Genomic DNA, 20,621 nt, shown 5'->3' on the forward strand with positions numbered 1-20,621 from the left:
CCGGTGGTGTTTTTATGGTGTTTTATGTCTTCTCTGACTATTTGGAGTCTCTTCCTGGAGGCTGAAACCTTGAGGGTCAAACGTGCCAATAGAGAAACAGCGCTTTAGTGACATCACAAAGCCATACCCTCCCCCTCATTATCATAACACAACAGGTGTGGGCATGAGGAGGAGGAGGGACTAGGACAGGTGGGTGGTGCCAAGGTGGTGGAGGAGGTGCTAAGGTGAGAACCAGGTATACTTAATGAACTGGAGGCGTGTCCACATAAAAACATAATTTTTACAATTTCTGTACACTTTTTTTTGTTGAAAAAAATCCTTACATAATAATAATACCTTCTGATCAGGTTTTAGGGTTGAAAAATATCATGGCACCCCATCTTTAACAAAATGCCTCAAATCATGAATGCAGTCAGTGTCCGATTGTCGTGCAAGGCCTAAGAAGAAATGGCACCCTTCTCACGTTGGCCTATTATAGCGCCACCAGGAGCTACCTGACCTGGCGGAGACCTGTGCTCCGAGGAGCACTTTTTCTAGTCTGCCCATGATTTAAACCCCCTGTCATGGCTCCCTGGTTTAAACTTCTGGTTGCCCCACAGGGGGGAAAAACGTGAGAGTTTAGAATCTGAAGCAAACTATTTCTGTGCCTTAAACCAAATTTCAATCGTGTTCTTAACAAAGGGGTTCTTTGTCTTACTTTTTTAAGAGAGTCAGAATATAAATGAAGGTTCAAAGGCAGGGAGGATGTTGTGTTACGCTCCATCTGTACCCAAGATGTGCCTGCTTCGTCAGAAAACCAGAACATTGCTGCTCTTATTTGAGTGGCCATATAATACCAGTAGAGATTGGGGAGCTTTAACCCCCCTCTTTCATATGGCAAGAAAAGTAGGGTGCAATTTACAGTTTGTCACAATTGAATATATCATGGCTTGTCATTGTCGCATTCCTTATCACTCCTTGTGAGTACAATGAAATTAGTTTGTAAATCTTCTGCCTGATTAACCTCTTGCAGGGAAACCCAAAGTCTTTGGGCCACTTCCTATCCTATCAGGATAAAAAACTTAATCAGAGAAACAAAGGCTCTGGCAGAACACTGATGCTGCACCTTGGCTAAGCATGGCTGACAGCAGCTTCCTATCTGTGGCCAGGAGGTCGCTCTGGGTGACATGTCGTTCTGGGGGGACTCTGTCTCTTTGCCTGGAGAGTAGATTAGGGGGTGAAGTGACCTCATTCTCAGAGGGGCCTGATGTGTTTTTAGTAAACACTTTGTATAAGACAAAAACATAACCCACAAACATTGATCCTCCCTCAGACTGCGATTCCATTGTTTTGCTGTTACTCCTGAACAGACATGACAGAGGAATGCCAGTACTATGTGATGCTAAGCTGTGGGCAGTTCTCCTCTGCTCTCCAGCATGAATAGGTTGATAGTCTTTACTTGAATGCACAGAACAGAGTGAACACTTGGAGCCATCACAACAGGTGCTACTATAAATGTGTATCATTGTCCAGCCTATCACAACTAATAACAGTAATAGTAGATTAATACATAGGTATTTTATTATTATTATTGTCTCCGCCGAAGGTGGAGAATATGTTTTCGCTTTGTGTGAGCAAACATTGTTAGCCAAGCTAACATTGGGCAAGCTCCACGTGACACGTGTCAATTTGTTGACACCAATGCCTCTGATTGGCTAGAGGGACGCGTGACGAAATAAAATTCTATAAATAGGTGTGTCACTTCAAAAAGCCCCTACTTTTTGAAGTGAGGTAAAACAGGATCAATCAGACTTGATTGGAACAGTACCTTCAGTAAGTCCAAGTCACCCGTCTGTGCGTGTGTGTTTCCCTCTGAGAACACCTAACATTGGTCAAGCAAAGGCGCAGAAGGCCAAAGCTAAGAAAGCATACTCATCTACAATTGTAACGTAGAAGAGGACTAGAGTTGAAATGATCCCACAACAAAGCCGAACTCTTAATACGTGTCAATATGTTGACATCAATGTCTCTGATTGGCTAGAGGGACGCATGACGAAATACAATCCTATAATAAAAAGGTGTGTCACTTCAAAAAGCCGTTTACGTTTTTGAAGCGAGGTAAGACAGGATCAATCAGTCTTGATTGGAACAGTATCTTCTAGTCCAAATCACCCGTCCGTGCGTGTGTGTGTCCCTTTGAGAACACCTGACATTGGTCAAGCAAAGGCGCAGAAGGCCAAAGCTAAGAAAGCATACTCATCTACAACAATAATATAATTGCTATAGTCTGCTGGCGGAGACTTGTGCTCCGAGGAGCACATTTTCTAGTTATTATTATTATTATTATTATTATTATTATTATTATTATTATTATTATTATTATTATTATTATTATTAGCTATTGTGAGTAGGCCTGGTGGTAGTTTCATGAACATCACCCACCCCCACACCTAATTTTTTCCTGTTCACCTCAAAAAATTTGCTTGTAAAATACTTGAAATAGGTTATACGATCTGGTAATACCCACCCACCCATAGAACAAACATGGGTATATTTTCCTTCTACAGCACTGCCACCCAAGTGTGGAATGGCCTGACCCCAACAACCCTTAAACATTTTGGATCACTGGCTTCCTTTAAAACAGGCCTGAAAGTCCACCTTTTAGGAGGTCATTATCACTTCTCCCCATGAAAGGTGTTCACCCCCATTCCACCCCCTTTTCTACTCTGTACATATAGTGTTTTATATGTGTGATGATATTGTATTTTGGTTTTATTTTCTATGCTATATTGATAAATTGATAAACATATAGCACCTCAATGGAAACAAGTCCACTGGACTTTTTTGTGATATCCTTTTAAGTGTTTGACTGTAACTTGTGAAGTTTGCATTTCTGTCTAATAAAATATTCAATCAATCAATCAATCAATCAATCAATGTGTACACTGGTAGATGACCAACTGATTAAGAATTAGCCCTAAATCTGAATTAGAAAGGAAAGGAGGAAAAAAGCGGGCTCTAGGACCTGCAGCATATGGCTCTTGGGGATGGTCTTATTTTTGTCCGTTACATTCATGCATGTAATCATTGATTGTGCCTATTGTGACAGGGCGGTTTACCATCTGTAGTGTCCCATGAGGGTGACACTGCTGTCATTGGCTCTTTCCCCACAGACTTCAAGGAATTTCTCTTTAATTTCCGGTTGCAAACTTCTTTTTACAAAAAATGGACTTCTTATGTAAGAAAGCATGCATAATGGCAGTAGCCTACACTTCGTCCACTTTTATCTCAGTAATCTGTTGTCCATAAAAATCAAGCACGTAGCTAAAAGTGGAGGTTATTTAACCTATATTACATCCTAGTAAAAATCTAGTTTGCTTGTCACTAGTTTGAAGAGAACCTCATAATTATGAGGTTCTCTTCAAACTAGCGAACCATGTGGCTTAAGCCACTAGTTCTCAAAGTTGGGTCCAGGGGCCCCCAGCGGTCCTTGGGGGGGTTCCAGGGGGTCCCGAGCCAAAGTAGTTAATATAGAATCAAAATCATTTTAACCACTTCATCAATTTATATGTTGACTATTCAAAAATAGCAGATATAGGCTACTACTTGTACATCTGTTATTTATTTTATTATTATTTGTTAAACAACGAAACTTTTTTTTTTTTTTAAACACAAATCTTCTCTTCTAGGGGGTCCCTGGCACCAAAACATTTTCAGATGGGGGTCCGCGGACAAATACATAATATCAATTTGGGGGTCCACTCCTTGGTACAATAAAGTTTGAGAACCACTGTAACATAAGCATAGGCTACAGCGCCCTTCTTGACAAGTGTCAGCTTTGTTGCCTTGCCATGTCTTTGGCTCTAGCACCCCCCCCCCCCCGCCTCCCCGTCCGCCGCCCTCCCTACGCGCCACCCCGGTTCTTTTTCCCACTGTTGAGCGGAGCAAGACGCGGGTGCAGCGGCGGGAAGCAAATGATCTACAAGCACTTCCCTAAAAAAAGTTCACATTCACACACAGACACCACAAGTAGCCAGTCTAGCGACTCACATCTGACAGACAGAGGGACCCCACTTGGAATTAAGCTACGCAGTCAGGAACACTAGCTGTGGAAGAAAATGGATAACCCCTGTTGTTATAGGCAATTTTTGGTTTAGTTTTGAGTTATTTTCCTTTATTTTGTCATTCCAAAATTGCTGGAACTTTTTTTAATGAGCACAGTCGATGAAAGCTTTTTTAAGACAATATTTTTAATAGCTTATTATAGGCCTATTAGGCTATTATTTGTTACAGCACTATTCAAAAGCCGGGCAAGGTTGGCCTGATTTCTACCATAGGCCAGTAGAGACACGCACCTGTAGGACAACTCATGATCCGCAAACGATCATCATAGTATCAGTTACCTAGTAGCCATAAGTGACCGGGCAAACATAGGATTCTGATGACTAAACGGATGGATGAAGTGCTAAATAACCTTATGCTTTGACTGAGCTTTCTCTGTAAGCTGTGGACGGGCTGGATACATGAGAACATCACCACAAGTGACAATAACAGCAACCCAAGAACCAGAATGCAAAAGAGCACTGCGAACTGACTCAGCACGCTTTTTGTATCAGGCCTACTAGATGAGGACAGTGTCAATTTCCTGGAGTAGTGCACCTGCAGCAGCATTGCGTTTACAGCCAGTGGCGTAAAGTAACGAAGTACATTTACTCAAGTACTGTACTTGAGCACAATTTTGAGGTACTTTTACTCTACTGGAGTATTTCCGATTTTCAATACTTTTACTTCTACTCCACCACATCTCAGAGGCAAATATTGTACTTTTTACTCCACTACAATTATTTGAAAACTTAAGTTACTTTGTAGAGTTTTATTATTATTACAAAACACATTAAATATACATTAACCACTTCAGCCATATACATTTCGGCCATTTGAAAATAGCCGATACAAGCTCACAACATTATGAGCTTGTAGATCTGCTGTTTTCAAATGATCTTTTAGACATTTTATACATTTGAAAACTTGTGAAATGAGACAATTTCAATAACGAGAACTCTCTACTTTTTATATTTTAAGTACATTTTGATACCAATAGTTTTGTACTTTTACTCAAGTACATTTTGTATTCCGGACTTTTACTTCTAACAGAATACTTCTACATTGCAGTATTGATACTTTTACTTAAGTAAAAAAAATCGAGTACTTTTTCCACCACTGATTCACACACAGCAGCTGTCAGACTGTTGGGAGATCCTGCCCCCTGAGCTACTGGAACCTCGGCTGAAGTGGGTACTGCGCATGACAGAGTGCTGGACAGCTCCAGAGAGGGAAATTTAAAAAGGGTTTTGGTGAATCAAGTGCAGCAACAGTCCAAATACAGTACAGGGGCACAGGATCGGCTCACTCTTTCTTCAATATCATCTACGACAGGTGATATGTTGTTTTTGTCTCTTTCTTTCAGCGTAATATTTTTGTTATGGCATTGTTATGTTAATTAACACAGGAAGCTATTGTAATTTTAGAACGATTTTAGGCTGGGAAGAATTTATTAATACTTGATCTTCAGCCATTGTCATTCTAACCCGGGTGAACTGAATGCAATCATATTATTTTTGAATGCACCCATTGATTTATGTGCACATTTGATAAAGCCAATTTACAGTGGATATTTTATCCTATAAATAGGCTATTAAGGAACTTCAATTACAGAAGTCTAAGGGAGCAATAAGCATTCATACTACATTCTATAACAAAGCAATGCTGAAACAACCATAACCTTGATATGGGGCTTATTATTGAAAATATAGCCTACTAAAATATGCTCATCTTAAATTGTATTCAACATACAATTATATTGTTGCATGTATATATATATATTTTTTTAACTCACTTGTAGCATGTGTATTTAATCCTGGTTATATACTTCTATATTCAGTGTGTTTATTTGCCATTATTTTGTCCACAGTGTTATTAAAATTAGCAATATTAAAACACTGTCATATATCCCGGCTGTACATTTCAGTTGTACCTCTCCTTGAAGGCATGACCTAAACTGTTACATGTTTCTTTATATGATTTCAGAGGTATCATAAATAAATAGGAAATGATAGAAGCTGGGATTTCAACCAGGATGTCGGGAATAATTGAGAATGCTGGGCATCACCCATCTCCTCAAGACTACAGGTAAGACCCCTGATGTATCCTGTTATTGGACTTATTGGAACATTATTAAAATATTTGTTTGCCAAAAGTGGACTGAACTACCCTGCATATCTTCAAAAAACACTCAGGATTAAAACTGACCAGAATACAAAAGAAAAGGCATATTTATGGTAATCAAATTCCCAAAAGGTGTTTCCAAAAGTGTCATGGAACAAATTGTCTAACCTCACAATGTTAAATCTAAAGGTAGATAGACAGCTCTTTTTGTGCGCGGGGGGGTTGCATGAAAAAGGAGAAAGAAAAAGACTGCAGAATAAATGATTTTCAGTCTGAATGGATCTGTCAGAAACCATCAGCTCTGTTTACACTCCCGCTGTCGGCACACGGAGAGCCTGAGCCTCTTGGGCTGCCGGCTCGGGAGAGAGGGGGCTCTCCGGGTCACCAGTATGAAGAAGTGGTTCCCAATTAGAAAAGGAGGGACAGAGAGAGAGGGAGAAAGAGGGTGTGTGGGGGAGAAGAAGGAGGAGGTGCAATATTTAGTGTTGTTGAAACTCTGGGAAAACTTCTGACTGGATGAGCGATGGCGAGAGACATGCTTTGCATCAGTGAGCAATTTCTTTACCGTAGGTTTTGGCTTTGGAGGAGTGTACCCCGGAACTATCAAAAACATCTTGTGTCGTAATATTGTCTTGTGCCGTGTGGGACATTAAAAAACAGTATGAGTGGTCCCATCACACAAGATAATGGTCTCCTTCTTATGAAACCAATATAAAAGAAGAAGCTGCTTTTAATAGCAAATACATTTTAATTCATAGAATATCCTCAACTTTTTAAAACTGTATGTCTTTTTATATTCCATCATAAAATTTACATAGTATCTTTTTTCCAATTGCATTTTTACTTGTACAACTGTTTTAGATTAGATTAGATCATTTTATGTGTTTTATTTTATTTATTTCTTGAACACTGCGTGTCAGAGATGACATAAAACTCACCTGACATTAAAGTGAGACAGAGACAGAGAGAGAGAGAGAGAGAGAGAGAGAGAGAGAGAGAGAGAGAGAGAGAGAGAGAGAGAGAGAGACCACAGAGAGACCATGTTAGTTGTCCTTTCGTGAGGACTTAAACAGCCAATAATCATTAAAAAAAATCTCCCACTAGCCCTTGTAATTTGTTTATGGACATGTGCTGATTCCTGGCTGCAATGATGTCATTTATTTGGATGGTAGAGGGAGTAAGCACTGAGGCCTGCCGCCTGACCCCCAACAACACAGACACCCCCTCTGGTCTAGAGGCTCTGTTGGTTCCCCCATTAGGGGGATGGGGACTGAAGGGGGATGGGTTGGGGCCAGTGTAGATGGAGGCTGGAAAGGGACAGGGAAGCAGATGGCATCCTATTTGTCCCTCTTGTGTGAGGCCTGTCATTCCAACAGATTAATGCAAGGGCTGGTTAAGGAGAAAAACGGTAGAGACAATCAAGGAAGGGTCTGGGGAAGACAATGGAGACACGTGCCACTGGGCAGATTTGTCGTTTGGGACACAATAGGTGATCATTTTTCAATAGACAAGGCCAACTGTTGCAGGCAACATGTGCTGCTGTCCCATGTTTCAAACGATCCCTCTAGGCTGTTTACTTATGATTCAGCCAATGGTTACAACGGGACCATGGTCACCTGACACAGGGTAGATTTTTTTTATTTGGGATTTTGTGTATGTGCGTGCGTGTGTGTGTGTGTCTGTGTGTGTGTGTGTGTGTGTGTGTGTGTGTATGTGTGTGTGGAGTAGGGGGGGGGGGTTCTACTGCACTGTCCAGAGACCCATAAAGTAACTGAATAGTGTGTGTTGTCATAGCGACCCCAATTACTAAACCCCTCTACAGTAAAGTGTGTGCAGAGGACATTCAAGAGGATTCCTGTCTTTTCTTTCTTTTTCTTTGAGCCTCACTGCGTAATGAGTGAGAGATGATCAGACCTGATGCCACATTTATCCACCTTCTTAGCACTGTTATTTTTATTTTGGTAATATATAACTATTGATTGCTTGGGAAAGTATCCCTAAGACACGACATGAATTTCTTGACAAAATGTTTAGGAATTTAAAAACACAACAAAAACAAAAAAAAACATGAATCTATTGATTTTTTAAATTATTATTTTTTATTGTAAAGTTGATCTAAAACCCTGCATTGTTGATATATACTGTTGCTGTGTAACAACACTTGTGGTTAATCTTCTTATGGCAAATCCTGGCATGGCACGGCTAATACATGGCTCAATTGAGACGCTTTCACCTCTACTTCACTAGCTTTGGGCTCATTACAGTGGCTTTGACTGTGAATAACAAAATGTTCTGTGAAGTGTTTAGATTTAAATTCCACTTGTAGTCTGTGTGTCTAAGCTGTTGGCTGCCCCCCGTCCCCCGTCCCCCCCCCCGTCCTACACACCCCACCCCATCCAGGCTTCTGACCACAGACCCCTCCCAGCTGAGAGACGAGGACCTCCCAGGGGACCTGCAGTCTCTGTCATGGCTCACCTCCGTGGATGTCCCCCGGCTGCAGCAGATGGTTGATAGTCGAGGCCACAGCAACGGGCCCTCTCAGGGAAGTCTGTTGGACCAACAGACAGGTGAGGATGACACGATGGGGATACACAATATAACAAAAGGAACATAGCAAATAACAAAAACAAGCAAATAAAAACAGATATAGCCTACTGTAAGACTAGCCCATAGACAAATGCTAATAGAAAACAAAAACTGCTCTTGCAATTGGCAAAATCCAATGTAAACCAATATGAACTAAAAACATTATAATATAATAAAAAATATCTTACAGCTCAGCTGAACAATATGACCATGACTGGAGGACAAGGCTCCATGATCCATCTCCAGAGCAACATGCAGCACAGCCCCCTGGGAATCAACGTCATCAATGCCCATAGTGGAAGTGTGAGTTGTAACAGCCCTGCATGGCATTTGTATTTATTCATTTGAAGTGGATTTTAGACAATAACGTTTGACATTAACGTTTTTTTGGGCCTATTTCCACAGATGTCTCCATATTCCATGAACGGGCAGCCCTCCCCAGGATACCAATGTTCTACCTCAGTCTACCAGCCTACACCCCAGCAAGTGTTCTCTTTAACTCAAGCTGGACAACAGGTACCTCACATGCCTTACCTTTAAGTTGAAGCACTTGTTGCTGCCTCATTGCCTCTGTAATCTCAAATCAGCCAATCATCAATGCCAATCATCAATTTTCTTGATTTCCTTTCTCCAAGTGTTCACCTGCTGGACTTTATAGCAATGTCTCTTTCAACAACCAAAGTCTATTCACGCAACCTCGCCTGGCTCCACAAAACCAGGATCTGCAGCCCAAGTCTTTCCCCAAACCAATCTACTCCTATAGGTGAGCCTTAACAATCCTCTCTCAAAATATATCATAAATAAATTCCACATATAGGAGAAATGACATAACAATTATTAATATTTCCTGGTGAATTCTCTTCAGCTGTTTGATTGCGATGGCTCTGAAGAACAGCAAAACAGGCAGCCTCCCCGTCAGTGAGATCTATAGCTTTATGAAGGAACATTTTCCTTATTTTAAGGTAAAAGAAAGTACATCTCTGTTGCTATAAGCACAAACCCCAAAACAATAGGTGAGATGATTTCATTTAATTAAAATATCTGTCTTTCTTTTCATTGTAGACTGCACCAGATGGATGGAAGAATTCAGTCAGGCACAACCTGTCCCTTAACAAATGCTTTGAGAAAGTGGAGAACAAGATGAGTGGCTCATCCCGAAAGGGTTGTCTATGGGCACTGAACCCTGCCAAAATTGACAAGATGGAGGAAGAGATGCAGAAGTGGAAACGCAAGGACCTCCCAGCAATCCGCCGCAGCATGGCTAATCCTGGTCAGAATTTGTTTGTTTGAATGTAATCAGGTCTTGCACCCGAACAATGTGTGACGTTCAGAGATCCATCAATCAACAATTTACATAATGAAAATGACTAGACGATGGTTGTCTGTCAGTTTGATAGATCTAATGTAACATGCTTCCTTGCAGATGAGTTGGACAAACTGATCACAGACCGTCCAGAGGGCTGCAGACGTAAGGCTATGGAGTCAGGTATGACACGGGTGCCCAACTGCCCAACTGGCCTTCCTCTGTCAGTCCCGACCCAGATGCAGCCCCAGCCTATGGTGACCCTGTCCCTGCAGTGCTTACCCATGCACCAACACCATCACCTTCAGGCCCAACTCCAGGCCCGCCTGGCCCCCATGTCTCCAGCCCCTGCCCAGACGCCTCCGCTCCACATTGTACCTGACCTTTCCCATAGCCCACATGCCCAGCAGCCTAGCAAGCAGCCACACGATTTCTACAGTCTCCATGGTGATACAAACACAGAGGTGGATGCATTGGACCCCAGCATCATGGACTTTGCTCTACAAGGTGCGGTCTTTTCTCAGTTTAAAATTTGTTTGCAGTTTGTTGGTTAAATGTTTGCTAAGTCACAAATCATCTCAATCATCTCATAAATCTGACACAATCCATACTGTTTTCCTGAGCTGTAGTCCAGACACTTACAGTACCTGTGCTATTGTCTCCTCAGGTAATCTGTGGGAGGAGATGAAGGATGATAGCTTTAACCTGGATACACTGGGCACCTTCAGTAACTCGCCCCTTCGCCTATCAGACTGTGACCTGGGAACAATGAATCTTCCTCCTGCCTCTGGTGGAGGAAGCCTGCCTCTTTCGGATGTACAAGTGACAGGCCTCTACACTACCTACACTGCCCTGGACACCCTCTCGTCTCAGTACATGGGCACACCAACCAACAGCAAGCCCATTGCCCTGCTTTAAAACCAGATGAAAATTTTGCCCGGGAGCTTAACTGTCACGCATTATGAACCTTTTCTGTTTTTGAAGAATCAAAATGATTCAGATATCTATGGATATGCATGGCTGTCCACAAAGGAAGTCTGAATTCCAATCCTCGCATTTGTTGTACCAGTAATAATATAAATGACTGGATACTGTTACCTGGATAACGGCGAATCCAGGAAATATCAGGGGAAAGGTAAAAAAAAAAAGAAAATCGATGTTAAATCATACACATAGAGCTCAAGATGACATTATAATTGGGGATAAAAAAAAAGCTATGTGAAAAAATACACATGTATTACTTTGCCAAGCAAAGACTAAAAGCCTGTGAATTAAAAACAACCTGTATGGAGGATTACGATCAAGTTGCTATCCACCAACCTTTGTACCACTCTGTGTATACGTCCCGTCGTTCCTGTAGCTTCGCGTCCTTTGTCTTGTTTTGTGCTAGAAAGAATTACTGTGGTGTTTTATTTATATTTATAAAAGAAAAGGCAGCTAGAGGAGTGATGATTCTATCAAATGTTTTACTGTATATATTTGAATGTTAATCTCTATTTCCACAGAAAAGCTTTCTTTGAACTGCATTTACCCACTTCTTCCAAATTGCAAATGTGTGCCAATACTTTACTTTGTGTGAGTTGTTAACTAGCATCTCCTGATTCCACACATTTCACCCTGTGATTCACATTTATGAATGTCAGGATGTACATTATGTTCAATGACTTGCCCATAATAAAACCAAAATGGGTAAAAATAAAAAAATAAATAAAAGATGTTTTTTTTGCCAACAGAATCACATTTATTAACACACAGCTTGTTAAGGCGAAATACAGTAGATCTGAGATTTTGCATACATTACTAGTATTTTGTCTTTACATTCTTGGCATCACAAAATAATCATGTCTTTACTTTAAAAAAAAGATTTACAAATCAAAAATAGAAGCAATGTTTGTATATCAATTCTAAGAGAATTCACCATTGCTGGACAAAAACAAACTGAAATGAAATGGCATTGGAAAAAAACTAAGATGGAGAATGCAGTCCATCGTCAAAAATGAAATGAAATACGAAAATTATAATAACACAAATACTGGACAAGAACATAGAACATTATTTTACCTGTCACAATTATATTTAAACATCATAATACTCTTCTGACCGTTTAATGCATAAATGAAAACCATTTAAGTTTCTAGTTAAAGCTCTAGGACCAGTGGTTTCACAATGTCGTATCATCCTCCTCAAACCAACAGAGTAAAGATATTACAAAATTAAATATTTCATTTATCCTCTGTAGTGCAAAAGACCCAGTCATTGTTTAGTTGTCTTTTATTTTTGTTCAAATGTTGGCTACATTCAAAGACGCCGTTTCACCAACACACAGCTTAAAAAATTATCATCAGCACCCAACTATGAAAACTTTGTGTGTTACACTAGTGAAGGTTGCCAGCATTTAACTAGCAATAAGAGGTTGGACACAATACTGATAAGGCACATTTACCCCCACACACGGAGTATCTTTATTATGATATGACATGTAGTAATGTACACATGCAACCAATGAAATGCTGTAGGATACACCAGACGAGTACTGCTTATTCCTGGACTGTAGATGGCTGACCCTATGACTCTTTGCTGTTGTAGACAGCAGTGACATTTAATGTCATGTACAGTGGCAATTGTGGAAACATTTGTGTGCAATTTGTAGCCCTCGTTATTATCCTGAGTTTTTTTCTTTTCTTTTTTTTGGCATATATTGTAATTTGTTCTGTTAAAAATCTGTGAAAGAAAAGCAGGTAACACTGTTACCTGCAGGCTAGAATAAGAAACTCCATCATGGTGAATTATCATTTGGTCTGCCAGCTTGACTTGTGTTGTCCATAGTTGCAAGGAGATGGGAGATCTTTGCCCGCTGGGATGGAGAGATGTTTTGGCTCATGTGAATGATGCAGTCCAGGGCTATCTCAGGGTTGTCCTCCACCAGGCTGTGTCACAAAATGAAACATTTAAAAAAAACTTTACTAAAAACATAATCTCTCAAGACAGATTCTGCTAACAGCATAATCTGTCAACACCAATGCCCTAAGCATGTAGTGTTGTTGTTAGTAGGAATAAACACAGAAGCACCCGGGAGGAAGTGGACTAAAAAAGAGGAGGAGTTACTGTTTTTACACAAAAAAGGAGGTGGTGCCCCCAGAGGCAAAAATAAAGGGAAACATTATAATATATATTTCTTTTTTTTTACCGAATGGGTTCCCAGATTGGTAACAACATAAACTTTGAACTGCAACAAAATATAGCAACAGTGGTTAAAGGACTGGACAGTAGAAAAATAAAAAAATATGTTTTATTTTTAAAAGATGTATAGAACGCAATATAATTTATTTGGAGCTACAGAAATAACAACCATTTCAACCATGTGTGTGAGTGCGTGTGCGTGTGCGTGTGCGTGTGCGTGTGTGTGTCTCTACCTGCGGATATGTTTCAAAGTGTAGTCCCTTTTCAGGTACTTGATGTTCTCACGGATGGCTGATCGTGTGCCATCCTCCTTTGATAAATGCTTTTCAAGCCACTCTACAACAGCTTCGTTACTGTCCCAAAGGTAGGCCTGGGTGACACAAAAACAACAATAACAAAATGGAGGGATAAGCGCTAAAAATAGAACCTAAGCAACAGGGCAAAACCTGCAAATCAGCATTGACTGTTAGACACATAGCAAGCACTGCAGTAGAAAATATAAATCTGATCCTTTGATGAATGTTCTATTTGATCAACTTGGTATTCCCATTTTAGGTGACCCTGCTTCTGGACCCATTTTTGGCGGCTCTGCTTTATCTACAAAATATGCTTTTCTTTTAATTACAAAAACTGACTTCTGGCCACCACTTTGGCATGGAATATGTTGCAGTATTAATTGAAACCCTGTGAATTAATCACTGTGAATTTGCTAAATGATTTAAAATCCAAACTGAAAACGTTAGAAGCAGATTCCTTAATATGTCAATGTTTTTAATCTAGTTATGAAATGGACACTCTTTTGAAGTGTGAATTATTAAAATGTTGTCTCCTTTTGTGTGAACATGAACCGCAGAGTCTCTATTCTGGGGGCGAAGATAGCTCAATGTTCGCCAAAGAGATTTGGTGTAGAGGGGGAAAAAAGGAAGGGATCGAGTACAGAGCTCTGGGGGACCCCGGTCAATGAAGTACTGTATAGGGTTTAAGTGGTTAATTATGCTTCTGCCTGTCTTGGCCAGGTCTCCCCCCCAAAAAGAGGTGGTGACAATCCTGGTTAAATAAAGGTGGAAAAAATATAAATAAATAATGTCATCATCAGCACAAGTTATGTTGCTGTCTCAATACTTCTATTCTCTTGTGACATACCTTAACAGTTCCCTCCGTTTCCACAAACCAACGTCGCAGCATGGACTGCATGTGTCCATCACCGAGGTCCTTGTTGGCCTGGAGAATCTCACGCTTCACCACCTGCTCCAACAGGAGGCGCCGCAGTCGCCAGTAGAAGAAACGCCGCACATTCTTCCAATCCAAAATGTCCTATAATCAGACAAAAGGGTTGTGAGATGCATGCGATTACAATCACAAACGTGCATGGTATGGACTGTGCCCTAAACATGTTACACTCACAGTGATGACCCCCTTTTCTTGCATCCTGCCTGGGGTGTCGTGGAGATCCACAAATTGCACCGCCACCTGGTGGTAGATGGGCAGCAGGAACTCCTCTCTAGCCTTCAGCTTGGATTCCAGCTCTTTTCGCTGTTTGTCTGAGAGTTCAGGGGTACCTGACCAGAACAGAAGAGTTTATTATTACAACATAATCTCTAGTAATAAGATTATGAACATGATATTGATGATAATCAAGTGTGTGATAAATAAGACACAAAGAAAAAACAGATAAAGCTTTACCTAGTTGTTCAGCCAGACGGGCATATTCTGAATCCAGCCTTCTCATGGACTTCACCAGGTCCTTCTTCCTGAACTTGATCTCCACAGTGCCCTCGGCCTCCAGCACTCCACCTCTGGATAGAACACAGCAGGAGCAGGTACAGAGACACAAAGATAGAGGTAGGTTATTCACCAGTTCCGGTTCCTCAATTTTGGAACTGGTTCCGTTAACCAACCCTAGATAAGATTCAGGTTAAAAGTCGTTGTTTGATGCACCTGCTCTCCCTGTCAGCATAGAGCTCCATGCACAAAGGATTGATGGTTGGGTCGATCACCACCCAGGAGCCTCCTCTCAACTCTGCGTAGGGTGGAATGTACACAAGCACAGGCTGGCGGAACTCGCGAAGGGCATCTACAATATAGGCCCCAAACTTCAGCACTTGGTCATACATGTCTGAAAAAGACACAGGACAAAAGTGTTATTTTAATATGATAGACAGTGCTTAAAAAGGCATTTCTTTGAATGTATTTCTCCAGTATCTTGTAAGCCTGACTGCTTACAAAAATGACATGAAAGGTATTTAACTGAAAAAAATAATGTATTCTGTACCCTTCATCCCTCCTGAGAAACCCCTCCAGTTGGCAAACACCATGAGAGGCAGATGCTCGCGGTTGAAGTCACAAATGGCCTGGGCTGTTTTGAAAGCAGAGTCTGGGAACCACACCTGGCCAGCCTGCTGCAGTAGCTGAGACAAGATACAAAACATGTGTGCTGTTATACCCTCATGGAATTACACAGACTGGTGCGTGACATTTATAGTCAGCCTTTATAAAATGTGACATAGGAGTGGAATTTACTCACTTTAGCCTCTGAGTCCAAGTTTGCTGGATCCGCTGGGACAGTGAGCTCCACAGTGCGTGTTTCCACAGCAATAACACCAAGGGGAATTCCTCCTAATCTGCATTTATAAATAAATTAGCTGGCAGGTTATTACAGTCAGTAGTAAAAGTGGTTGGATTTATTAATTAACCACTTAAGCCCTATGTTATACTTAGTCGTACGGCGGTGTTGCACAGTGAAAATAGCCCTTCCTCAAGCATTGCATCGAGCTTGCTAGCCATTTTCCAAAAATGTTGGTATAAATACATGCCCAAAATAGGGACGCCAGGGTGAAAGTGGTAAATAAATTAGATGTGTAATGCTTGGCATATCTGTGTATAAATGAACTTACCGAGCTCTGCCCACAACTACAGTCTGAGCCCAAGAGTCCATGATCTCCATGAAGGAGCCATGGTCAAAGAATCCACTCTGCCAGGTTCCTTTCACAGCTAAAGGCACACATGGAGAAGATTTACAACAGGGCAATAAACAAGGGATCAAATGTAATAGATTATTAGCAGTATTTAGCCAAGTTAAGCCAAGCACTCACTGGGGTGTGGCCTCCCAGCCAGCATCCAGCGAGGGTCATACGGAGCTTTCGTGGGGGTGAATTCTATCTCCCTGTCTACTGGATCCTTAGATGTTATAACAGGAACAGGGGATTGCTTGTTCTGTAAGGATAAGAACAACATTGACTGTATGAGATCTCCATGCTTGGTACAGTAGTGCATAGAACCAGACTCCATAGTAAATTAACTTCCACCTTTGGCATATAGGAGAGCCACTGGAGAATGGTGAAGACGCCTTCAAAGTCATCTGGCACAGTGACGTGAGTGACTCCATTATTGTGCATGATCTGTACCCCTCCCAGCTGGTTGTTGGATGTATAGACCTCCCGTCCAAGAACCTGGACAGAAACAAGGAAAATGTATCATCAAGGTCAATCAACAACAGTTGTGCAGTTTTGTACTGAGCAACAACATGGAAAAGGTATGATCTGCATTTCATATTTTTTCTCTGAAACAGTGATGCTTTTCATGTGACAGTGAGGAGCATTCAGCTTCACAAACCTTGTTGAGGGCTCCTGCTCCAGTCAGGATTATATGAGAGTTCTCCACCTGGATGACCCTCTGCCCCAGACGGACTAGATAGGCTCCAATCCCAATGGCACGGCATGTCACCTGAAAGGGAATTAAATGACTCAGTACCACAGACTGGGGGGAAACTACATACTGTAAAAGCAGCTGGTCAGGGGTGGATGAACAGGAACTGGGAGAAGCAGGGGATGACTTCTCACCATGCTGATGGTGATAATCTCATCATAGGCCAGAGACGTCTCCCCAGCGATCATGCCGGAACCTCGCAAGTTCTCCACACCAAGCCCATCGTCCTTCCCGATGATGTCGGTGATGATGTACCTGAAACGTGTAATGCCACATACAAAACCAATTATTTATGATTCGACAGGAACAAGAGCACAAAGCCTTGCAACAATCGACAGTGGAGGGTTTATTTTACCTGGACTCTCCACCCTCCTCCACGTGGTGACAGTGAACCGCATTAGTAGAGCTGATACGGGTGTAGTCCTGTGGTGTCAGGTACAGGTACTTGAAACCCTACAGATGAAAGGAGATAACATTAACGAACACGCGTTAGTGTCCATCATCTCAGACCAATTAACAACCATTAATCATTTCAAATAGGGCCTCAGGTGGAGACGCAATCTGCATTTTTACTACAACTACCGTCAAATGACTAGCACACATATTAATGTAGACATGAGCAGAAAGCCTCCTTTCCCTTTGCTTTCATAAGTGATGACATCACCTTGTAGGGGTCATCGAGGTCGATCCAGGCCACCTGGAACATGTGTCTGATTTCTTCAGCAAGGCCGATGCGTGCTCCGCTGTTGGCAGCGATGTAGATGCGGGGGATCCCCTCAGACCGAGCCAGCTCAGACGCCCTGAGGTAAAGCTCGTCTTCCTGAGGCCCAAACGAGCCGATCATGTGAGTGATGTCGTTGCAGATGACGATGATGTCCCTCCCCTCTGGGTACTCTGGGGTCTTCATCTTCATCCTGAAGGCGACCATTCCCACCTGGTGAAGGAGGATAATAGACATGTATTAAAGCTGCTCCAACACATGGGGTTGCGTCAGATTAAATATTTAACAGTCATTTAATCCCAAGTGAGCCGATATTAAGATTAACATCTCACATCGTTGTCCCCAGGGAGGCGGTTCATCTGCACCAACCGATCTTGGGAGTCCAAAACCAGCTCAGTGCACATCAGCACATCTTTAGGGTATTTGTCCCCCGGACCCCACAGCTTGAATAGCGCCTGCAGAACAGCAATTAAAACATGGCTCAAAAACAGCAAACATCAAAATAAATCATGTCTAATTCAGCGAGCCTCCAGTACCTGTCTGAACATCTCAGGGAAATCGTAGACGTAAGTAGTGCCAAGACTCTGGGCCTGGAAGCGCTTGGACTGCAGCAGATCTTTGGTCACATATGGGGTGTTGATAATCATGCCATGCAGGAGACTCTGCCTGTCTCCATACGACTGGAACATGATCTGAACAGAGAGGGAGATGAGTTTCCCTTCAGTAATTGTCATGTTTATATGAAAACTAGATTGCACCCTTTCTCAAACATATCCAAAATACATTATATCCAAAAATCTAATCATGTGGGAATGGCATGGCTTCAATGCGTCTATGAGATATCTATTATGTATAACATCATCAATTTGGGTAAGGTTTCAGTCCTATCATAGCCCCATTGACTTCCATTATAATAAATTAAATCTAAATTGTGGAGGTACGTTTGTGGCCTACTGGTAGTGTGCACAGAAAATGTGGTGCCGATTGGTCAAGCCGTTGGTGAGATTAGTTGCAAACACACAAACAAAGGCACATAGACCCTCTTATAAATGGCTAGACTCCTGCAAAGCCATGTCGTGAAAACAAAGGGAGAGAATATATATCCTGTTAACTGAACTATATCACTGCTGCTACTGTATGTCACTGTACGTAGTGGGTGAACTTGGTCAACGGCTTGTACCTGTCCACAACTGGGGTCTGTGACTTCCTTATACAGGCTGATGTCCAAATAATAGCCAGATTCATTGGTGAGGAACAGACGGACGGGTATGGCATGCCCCGTGGGTGTCAGACGAATATTGATCTTCAGTTCAGCCTGCAGGACCCGAAGCTTCCACAGACGGCTGCCATAACGCATCACCATGGAGCGCACAGACTCCTCTATCTGAAGGCCAGAAGGAGAGAGGATGTGGATGGAAAAAGAGAATGTTGGCCTGGAGCAGCACTATGTCTAATCGATGTGAGACACTTTAAACCTGATTTATACTTAGCTGTGTGCCGGTGTTGCGCACAGAAAATAGCAGATCTACAAGCTTATCTACGTCACTATGCAACGCGTTATGAGTATGTATATGGTGTGCTATTTTCAGTGTGCAACACCCACGCTCAAATAAGTATAACTCAGGCAATAAGTAAGCTTGGTCCTACTGTTGTAGTGTTTAGCACATTGACCTTGGAAGGGTCCATAATGACAGTAGGGACAAAGTTGAGGAAGATGTGGTTGCAGTCTGTGCGGAAAGTGTTGTTACTGCGGGCAACTTCCAGTTCATCCATGGCCTCCAGCAGAAGACGTTCTCCCTCATTTTGCAGGTACTCAAAGGAGGCTTCCTGGTTGTGAAATAAAGAGTTTTTTTTAACAAAAGATACATCAATCAACCTTCCATTGTCCAATGAAAAGACAAACTTAAGAGTCTAAAAGTCCCACTAGTGACCTCTAGAGGCCGCATTGCTTCTTGCACCCAAATGGACTGACCAATACATGCTATTGTTGGAGCCCTGCATCGAAAACACAACAAAAAAAACACATCTAGTTTTTGACTATGGTGGTCATATCTCACGAGGCCCTCATACCTTTGTTATGAGGTCTGAGTGACGAATGATCGCTCGGATGAAGAAGCGGTAGTCTGTAACTTCAGCACCCACCGCTACACGAGCAGCACCGCGATACAGGTGCATCTTGTGGTTGGCACAGGGAACAGCTGTCAGGTCAAAGTTCCTCATGCGGTTAAGCTCCAGCTGAAAGGCCAAGGCTGGTTCGAGGTTTCTATAGATACAGTCCTCCTGGAACTGAGGAAATGTACAGGCAGCATCATGGGTTAGAATCATGAGCCACTTCTGAACAAACATGTACCCATGCTCGCCTTATATATAGTATTTATGCAGTTTTGACAAAATTATAATTCTACCATCATGGTGATACTCTTATTCTGTTATCTCACCCCATCTCTGGCTCTGAAGGTGAAGAACTTGGGAAATTCTCTCTGTCGCAATCACAGTAAATACAGGGTTAGAACAAATCAACTATAAATATGCAATAAATAGCAAAGGTATATTTAACGTGTGTCAATAGAGTGAAACAACAAATCGAATCATGTGGATCTCGGGAATATACATGGGATGGTGTGGCTCGTCGTTTCAGGCCGTTCATATATTATGAAATTAATTACTAATATTGGGACCCAATGCCTCCCTGCTTGGCACTCAGCATCAAGGGTTGGATTGGGGTATGTCCCTGTGACATACTAGCGACATGGGGGGGTACTTGTACATCGAGCTGCCTCACGCAAAGGAAACAGGAGATAGATGGGCCTCAGGGCTCGGCAAGGCTTACTTACCATGGCGTAAAAATCTAATATCAGTTTGTGCCAGCCCATACGTAAGGCATTATAGTTAGTAGCAACAAGGTAAAACATATACAGTAGG

At 41.9% G+C, this 20,621-nt stretch overlaps 2 protein-coding genes across 5 annotated transcripts in view; one reads left to right on the plus strand and one right to left on the minus strand.

Moving 5' to 3' along the window:
• Positions 1–6,088: 6,088 nt before the first annotated feature.
• Positions 6,089–11,011, plus strand: foxn4 (forkhead box N4; the record flags this gene model as incomplete). Its single annotated transcript, XM_080432408.1, has 9 exons — positions 6,089–6,168; positions 8,605–8,771; positions 8,981–9,093; positions 9,196–9,306; positions 9,426–9,553; positions 9,656–9,752; positions 9,853–10,060; positions 10,214–10,600; positions 10,761–11,011. The coding sequence occupies 9 exons, from the start codon at positions 6,089–6,091 to the stop codon at positions 11,009–11,011; spliced, it is 1,542 nt and encodes a 513-aa protein (XP_080288534.1).
• Positions 11,012–11,823: 812 nt separating this feature from the next.
• acacb (acetyl-CoA carboxylase beta) overlaps positions 11,824–20,621 on the minus strand; it is a 36,750-nt gene continuing 27,952 nt past the window's right edge. For all 4 annotated transcript variants that reach the window (XM_080433836.1, XM_080433835.1, XM_080433838.1 and 1 more), the window contains 21 exons: positions 20,138–20,179; positions 19,770–19,985; positions 19,371–19,526; positions 18,880–19,083; positions 18,236–18,391; positions 18,032–18,154; positions 17,643–17,912; positions 17,334–17,431; positions 17,113–17,233; positions 16,886–16,996; positions 16,579–16,722; positions 16,366–16,486; positions 16,168–16,264; positions 15,798–15,894; positions 15,546–15,681; positions 15,212–15,389; positions 14,957–15,069; positions 14,678–14,832; positions 14,417–14,587; positions 13,507–13,643; positions 11,824–13,020 (listed from right to left, as the gene is read on the minus strand). In XM_080433836.1, the coding sequence (XP_080289962.1) occupies positions 12,870–13,020; positions 13,507–13,643; positions 14,417–14,587; positions 14,678–14,832; positions 14,957–15,069; positions 15,212–15,389; positions 15,546–15,681; positions 15,798–15,894; positions 16,168–16,264; positions 16,366–16,486; positions 16,579–16,722; positions 16,886–16,996; positions 17,113–17,233; positions 17,334–17,431; positions 17,643–17,912; positions 18,032–18,154; positions 18,236–18,391; positions 18,880–19,083; positions 19,371–19,526; positions 19,770–19,985; positions 20,138–20,179 (2,997 nt within the window). In that variant the 3' untranslated portion in view covers positions 11,824–12,869. The remainder of the gene's footprint in view (positions 13,021–13,506; positions 13,644–14,416; positions 14,588–14,677; positions 14,833–14,956; positions 15,070–15,211; positions 15,390–15,545; positions 15,682–15,797; positions 15,895–16,167; positions 16,265–16,365; positions 16,487–16,578; positions 16,723–16,885; positions 16,997–17,112; positions 17,234–17,333; positions 17,432–17,642; positions 17,913–18,031; positions 18,155–18,235; positions 18,392–18,879; positions 19,084–19,370; positions 19,527–19,769; positions 19,986–20,137; positions 20,180–20,621) is intronic.

The sequence above is a fragment of the Gymnoscopelus braueri genome (genome assembly GCF_963280865.1).
Source record: "Gymnoscopelus braueri genome assembly, chromosome: 7".
Lineage (NCBI taxonomy): Eukaryota > Metazoa > Chordata > Actinopteri > Myctophiformes > Myctophidae > Gymnoscopelus > Gymnoscopelus braueri.